Source organism: Amblyomma maculatum, chromosome 3 (genome assembly GCF_055883805.1).
Source record: "Amblyomma maculatum isolate TAMU_Amacu chromosome 3, ASM5588380v1, whole genome shotgun sequence".
Lineage (NCBI taxonomy): Eukaryota > Metazoa > Arthropoda > Arachnida > Ixodida > Ixodidae > Amblyomma > Amblyomma maculatum.
The window spans coordinates 208,845,170-208,852,669 of record NC_139346.1 but is presented as its reverse complement, the minus strand read 5'-3'; the positions used below and the strand labels follow the sequence as shown (position 1 = coordinate 208,852,669).

General features: G+C 49.1%; 1 protein-coding gene across 2 annotated transcripts in view; it reads right to left on the bottom strand.

The window, feature by feature from the left end:
- The window catches only part of LOC146197568 (uncharacterized), a 15,214-nt gene extending 10,464 nt beyond the window's left edge, over positions 1–4,750 (bottom strand). Inside the window, exon 1 of one of the 2 annotated variants that reach the window (XM_084596494.1) lies at positions 4,560–4,750. In XM_084596494.1, coding sequence (XP_084452620.1) covers positions 4,560–4,650 — 91 coding nt within the window. In that variant the 5' untranslated portion in view covers positions 4,651–4,750. The remainder of the gene's footprint in view (positions 1–4,559) is intronic. The other variant, XM_084596493.1, reaches the window with a different exon arrangement.
- Between the last annotated feature and the right edge of the window lie 2,750 nt (positions 4,751–7,500).

The following is a 7,500-nucleotide window of genomic DNA, read 5'->3' as shown; positions in this document are numbered from 1 at the left end:
ACGAACAGCCCAAAGGACGGGACAAGAAAGACAACAGGACAAGCGCTTGTCATGTTGTCTTTCTTGTCCTATCATTTGCGCTGTTTTAGAGCGCAGCTCTTTGGCGTCCGTTCCTGGGTTTCGCGTCGGCGTCGGCCTCGTAACCAGCTCCGCCCCCCTTTCATCCCCCCAGCGCTAGCAGCGACCGACTGATACCGCTGGATGCCGCTGACGCCGCTAGAGAGTCAAGATAACGTGACTGCATAGAACACCGTCGCCGCCATGCAGAAAGAGGAGGGGAGGGGAGGGCAACCAGAGAGCCAGATCGGTGGCGGCGGATCTGTATATGTGCACCGCCCGAGCCGACACCGATGTTAGTAGTGGGGGACTTTAATGTTGACATAAAGACAAACAGGAATTTCTTCACACTTATGCGGGAGAACATCCCGTTCCTCTCGCTCGTAACGGTTGGTTGGTTGGTTGGTTTGTGGGGTTTAACGTCCCAAAGCAACTAGTGGAGGACTCCGGAAATTTCGACCCACCTGGGGTTATTTAACGTGTGCTGACATCGCACAGCACACGGACGCCTTGCTTTTCGCCTCCACCGGAAAGCTGCCGCCGAGGCCGGGATTCGATCCCGCGTCCTTGGGAACAGTAGTCGAGCGTCGTAACCACTGCGCCACCCCGGCGGGGTATGACAACCTCGCGAGGGCACTTGTATAGATCTCGTCTTTGAGAATCAAGCATTGGTATACCAAGTCGAACATATATCAGTCTATTTCTCCGACCACAAAGCTTCCTTCATGACTGTCAAGAACTGTTAGTGGAGTCTTTGTTAAAGGAATACGTGTGAAAAATAAAAAAATAAAAAAATTCTGTGATAGCGCATACATGTGTTGCTCGATTTCTTTGCCTCAATCTATCGAAAAGGTGAAGCAGCTTTTTTGCTGCGCTCAAATTTCGCATTAGGAAGTAACGTAATCGTCGGTAATTTTTTTATAAAAATTTATCCCGCAAAAAGCAAATGTGGTTAGGGCCTTGCGCTGAGGGTAGTGTTGCTAGGTCCAGGGTACCTTTGGTTACACTGGAGGTTAGCATTTTTTGTTTCCATTCAGAAAAAAATGCTCTTCCGAGAGCAGCAGGCTGTATGATGCTGCCCGTGGGCAATGTTTGTTCCGCATCTTTCGAAGGACGCTTGGGAAGTGCGCCTCTACCGACTTACCTGCGTACGTTTTTTTGTTGCCTCTCTCTTGTTCTTCCTGTGCTTATTGGAGAATACACGCCATTAAATTATCCGCAGGAGGAACTGTGACGTACAGGGGGGGGGGGGGGGGGGGGGGGGGGGGTCAAACGTTCCCAGGCCACAGGGTCTGCTTCTGAGAAGCATAGTCAGGCAGCTACGACGACCCCAAATCTCAAAATACATGTGGAGGGTAGAAGAAGCATTATTCTAACATCTAAGATCATTTATAGCTTTGATGGGATCTCACGTGTCAGAATATGCTGACCAGAAGCAAAACCTGCGGCCTGGGAACTTTTGACCCCCCCCCCCCCCACCCCCCTGTACTTCCTGGTGTGAACTTGACCGCGTCTTCTGCACCAGAGTAACGTAGTTGTCCCGTCTCTCTCTTCCTATTTTGCCTCATGTGGTACCTAAAGCAATTTCCACTGAGAAAGAAGAAAATAATTATGAAGACAAATAAAGCTGCGGGTGTTCGGCGACTCCTAGAAAAAAAAAAAAAGCTTTCTGTACATTATGCCGCGAACGAACCGGACATGGAGCGTGATTACGACTTCGTAATGCTTTGGCAATGCCCGCCTGCGTGCTCTGCTACGCACTCGGCTCGCGTAAGTAAGCGAATCCTTACAGCGCAAGGATGGTGCTATAGGTTGGTTTTCCAGGAAAGGGTGGTGGTAGTAGTGGTTATTTTGTTTATATGCAAAAGAAAGGTAAATATGTTTGCCAGCCCCGGTATCTGCTATCTGAAGCACCTGAACTGGGGCGTCGGATATAAAGGGATAGCGAGGAAGGCGTAGAGGAAATCAAAGAGGTGAGCGATAGGGAGAAAGGAAAGGCGTGGTTGTGCCTCTCTCTTTACGTCTCTTCAGACATGCAGTTCACATACAATACCTCAACGCCCCCTTCCTTGGAATATATGCGCTATAGAACAATATACAGTAGTCTCTTTAGACATGCAGTTCGTATACAATACATCAACGCCCACTTCCCTGGAATATATACACTATAGAACAATAAACTACTGTACATTGTTCTATAGTGTATATATTCCAGGGAAGGGGGCGTTGAGTATTGTATACGAACTGCATGTTTGAAGAGACGTAAAGAGAGGCACAACAACTCACGCCGGCTCCGTGACACGGGGCTCAACCAGGCGAGCCCGAATCCGTTATCGTGCGTTCACGTGCGTCATCAATCTGCTTCGCCTGGTGAGCAAGCGACGGGCCACACAAGCGTGACTTCCCGTCCCATGGCCTCTCAGAGTACCCGCTGGTATACAGCCGGGAACCGCCCCCCAACATGTTTGTGGACGCTGTACTGTGCGTGTTAGAGCAGGAATGCTTCTGTCACTATGAACTTCGAACGTAAAAACTCGTGGCGTGCATTAAGTAATTCCCTGCGTATACAGTGAATCACGTTAATAGCTGCGTACCGTTACCAATAACGTTTGCTGTCCCTGGTGCCATTTATGAAGCTGCTAGTACATCGGGCACGTCGACGTGGTTGGCTCAAGCAGAGTGCAGCCTTTAATGTTTCCCGATCGAAACGAGCTCGCACACCGTTTTGGTTCATTTCGGGGGCTGCATTCCTATGAGCGTGCGCGCGTGACAGGCAGAGGAAACATCTCATTTCCGCCCGTCATTAGTTCATCCCCCGAGTTGCTAAGCAACTCGGGGGATGAACTGCAAATAATGATTGATGACCTAGACAGGAAAAGCAGAAAAGTAGGCTTGAAAATCAATATGCAGAAGACTAAGGTAATGTTCAACAGCCTCGGGAAGGAACAGCAGTTTACATTAGGTAGCCAAATACTGGAAGTAGTAGGCGAATATGTCTACTTAGGACAGATAGTAACCTCAGATCCGGACCATAAAAAGGAAATAACAAGAAGAATAAGATTGGGATGGAGCGCATTTGGCAAGCACTCGCAGATTATGACTAGCAGCTTACCGGTATCGCTCAAGAGGAAAGTATACAACAGTTGCATCTTGCCTGTACTCACCTATGGGGCTGAAACGTGGAGGCTAACCAAGAGAGTTCTACTTAAGTTGAGGACAACCCAGAGGGCTATGGAACGAAAAATGGTAGGGGTAACGTTAAGAGATAGGAAGCGTGCAGAGTGGGTCAGAGAAATAGCTCAAGTTACCGACATTCTAGTGGAAATTAAGAAGAAGAAATGGGCATGGGCAGGACATGTAGGGCGAAGAGAGGATAACCGATGGTGGCTTAGGGTAACAAACTGGATTCCAAGGGAAGGAAAGCGTAGCAGGGGGCGGCAGAAGGTTAGGTGGGTGGATGAGGTTAAGAAGTTCGCGGGGGTCAAGTGGATGCAGCTAGCACAGAACCGGGTTAAGTGGAGAAATATGGGAGAGGCCTTCACCCTGCAGTGGGTATAGTCAGGCTGATGATGATGATGATAATGATATTACAACCAAGCACGAAGCATCATAGTTCAATGCCTGCCGCAGATAGCTGAATCACGTTGGCTGGAGAAGAATGGCGCCTCTTATTGCATTGTGCGAATGAGCACAAACTCGGTAATCAGAGTTTGGCCAACAGAACTGACCCCTTCGGAGTCCATGCACTCGCGACAATGACCCCCTCAGTGTACCAGCTGTCGGGGGCTGGGACGTCACACCCTATGCTCGTCGTTTCGCTTTCTGTCAAAATGTGCAGCTCAGCGATACGTAGACTACATGCCGTGGTCCGGAGCCCTATATGCGCGCCCCTATTAGCAGGGCTATCAGTGTTTATTACGTATAACAAACAAAAGTATAAGCTGAATCGAACGCCGTAACAGCCTCACTCTAAGCGTGCGCTAATGCAGTGGTCTGCGGAAAGGAAACAATGGAAGGATATAAAATAGATGTAGATATGAACTGTAAATGCATGGCGCAGAAGGAAAGAAAAAAAAGTGAAGGCTAATCACACAATACGTTTAAGTTCAAAATAAAAACATGCACACAAACACACGAGATAAGTACGCGCAGCACGCCAAGAGTGTACGATCACAGTACTGTATTAAGAAACGTCACTGTGTAAAGCGTACGCATGCCCGACTTTGACCAAACGTGTTGAAGTCATCGTGTTTGCTCTCAGCATAGCGGTGAGGCCCTTACGTGCGGCAGTTCCCTTTAGCTCCGAAGGCCCATTAAGGCAAAGACAAAAGTCATCCTAAGCATGCTTAGAAGCTGGAACTTCAGGGGCATCGTAACTACGTTCGAGGATAAAAAACAATCCCTGTTGCCTGAAAGTATCTTGAGAAAAGCCTAGAGATTTCAGCCATCTTAACGCACAGACAACAGACAGACGTGTATTATTTTGTGAAAAATGCGCTCACCGCACACATCCTTCAGCGCTCTCCCTCCGGTAGTGACGAGGTGGGCGAGGACAGCGCACGAGGCCAGCAGCAGCGCACCAGAGCCCCTCATGGTGGCCGACAACGTCGCCCGGCGGTTGGCGCAGCCACGCGCCGCTCGCGTGGAGAGCGCATTTCGAATGCCGCGCTCGCCTCTCCCGCGACCGGGAAAAACGCCGCGCGCGTGCCGGAACTCCGGCCCTCCTCTCCACGACCACTGTTCACTGTCGCCGTCCGGGTGGCGTCGCCAGCTTTGGTTGTTTTCTTTCTTTCTTGCGTACAAGTGGACCTTACGCAAGAAAGACGCGCTAGTTCGGCCAGTTCCACCTCTTCGTACAATGTGCGCGCATCAGCCGCCTCCTCTGGATGCGGAGGATCATCGAGGAAAGGGCAGCGGGAAGCCCCACTCTTTCGGTACCCAGTGGGAATTTACTGTGAATATAGATAATTGCGATTAAATGTGAAGCGCAGCAACTATCTCACTGAAAAGCGCCGTGACCCAACTAGCACCTAAACGTAACTCCAACGTACGTTACTTTCTTTCGGCGAAGGTCCTAGCTAACGCCATTTTTGTAACATTTCTCGAGTGCAACAAACAAACGTTTAAATAACCGTGACCTAGCATTAATTAGACATTCAGGTACCATATATGCAACAGTTTCCAAAATGGTAAAGCAGTTCTTCAAGAGCATCCATGACCCGCCACTTGTGAAGGCAAACGACGCTATGCAAGGTCCAACGATGGCGAAACGGGCTCTGAAATGCAGCACAACCCCAAGCACTCACTTCGATGGGATGATGTGCAAGTCAAGCAATTTATAACCGTTGTTGCAGGGTGTCTCATGTGTGATAAATTTAGGAGTTGATTGTGAGGCCCTAAAATATACATTTTAGACGCCAGGAATAAGTTGTTAAAAACACATACCAGGCACCGAACGAAGAAAAGAAAAAAAGAAAGAAAAGGCGCGCTACAAATTTCAGCAGAACTGCAAATGATTTCAGACCTGAATATCGGCGCACAATAAAAAATGAAAATAATAATAATCCAGGTTCATTTAAAACGCGCAAACCTTATGGGCAGCATTTTGAAGCCGTTCCGCAGTGTATGTGATGAAGGATTCACGTGCGTTAGCCTAGCAAACGGTCGGGTGGCTTTCTGCCGCGATAATCTTCGGAGGAAATGCATGGGCATTTACAAGCGAATACAATCATCGTTATTTGAAAGGTATCGGACACGTGAGCTCAAAATCGTCTTCATGCAGGAATAAAGTTGATTTGCACATGCATGGTGATTATAAACATCAATCGATACGGTGACGTTTATGTAGGCAGTGCTTTCTTTGTATCTCCTCTGAAGTCATGTCGCTTTTTAATGGTGCTTGCCTTAAGAAGGGCCAGGACATCAAAAATACCGAATGGTTGAGAGTGCAGCCACATAGTGCTGCTTGACGCTGAACACACCGGCGAAAGTTGCTGAACGTAAAAATAAAAAGGATGACAGGGGTTATCTATATGTTAAACAGATCATAATGCGGTAGCACGGATTTTTTTTTTTGTCGCATTGTTTTAACTCGGTGTAATTGCAGTTTTCTTTTTTTGCACAATGCTTACGTCATAGAAACTTTTTGTAGCTATGGGCCTGGTGCACAGCAATTTCAGCTGTACATGTGACGCCATCTGGGGGCCGCCGCATCAAGCGATAGATGTTTAACTGTGATATCCATGATCAGCTACAGTGCAACGGGCGCGCTCCTTCACGCAGCCCGCAGGTTTAACCTTACTCGTGGCGCCATCTGGCTCACGTCGTAAAATGGCGGAGGTTTAACACTACTTAAACCTGGGTATATATAACGAGCAAAAGCACCCATAGCGGTGGCTCAGTGGTTAAGACGCTCGGTTACTCCCGATAGCGCTCGCGTGAAGCGTGGCACATTTTTTTTATTCTGTCAACAACGACTCACCAGAGAGTTCTCGGCACAGCACAATCCGCGTTCTGCTGCCGCAGGGAAGCATCTGCGCATGCTTAGCGCGCACCAGCCATGCGGAGGCACAGCTGGGTCCCCGCGGAAGCGGATAGCGCTATGCCAGAACCCCCTAATGTCTTGCTACCGCAATGCAACTCCGAAAGGTTGTAGTTTCGCCTTCATGGGCCAAAACAGCATCCAGAACTTATGTCAAGTACCGAAGTTCTATTACAGGTAGATATAGAGTTGTCGTCAAAGCCAAAGGCCTGCAGAAAGTATGTTTTTGTCCCAGAGTGGCGCCTCCCCACTGAACGGCAGCGTTGTCATGGATGCGCCGATTAAACACGCACTGCTGAACGTGAACGCAGTACGACTGTATACTCCACGCTTAAAAGGCGGGAAGGGAGAGTCACTCACCTTGTCGGTGCCAACTGAGCCGGCCGCTCGGAGAGGGAATGCCCATTCTAAATCCGTCAGCGCGTTGACCTATACCTGCATAGGTGTGACCGACGGTTACGACACGCGGTCGACCTTCGACGTTGAATTCGTTCTCTCGCGTGCAGCGGGGAAACCCTGCCACGCCACGAGGTACCTCAGTTATAGGAAAGAGAGAGAGGGGGGGGGGGGGGGGGGCATTAATTTTTCTTTGCTGAGAAGCTATTACACATCTGAATAATGATTGCGCCGGTCATTACAATGGAGAAATAAGACAAATATATCTGAAGGCATTGTCGGAAGCGCTGTGGAAGGCGCCGGAATGCTGATTTCCTCAAAATATTTTCATGTAGCTAAACAGCGCTTGATTTGAGCCCCTTGGCAAAGGAAGCTGCATTGAGGCAGCTTATGCCGCATGACGTCAAAGAGCTCGCGTGCGTGGATAGTTTTCTTCCGCGGTCGTCCCATGAAGCTCGTTGTCCTTCGCGCTGGCAACGAGAACACCACGCCCGCCGCACGACAGT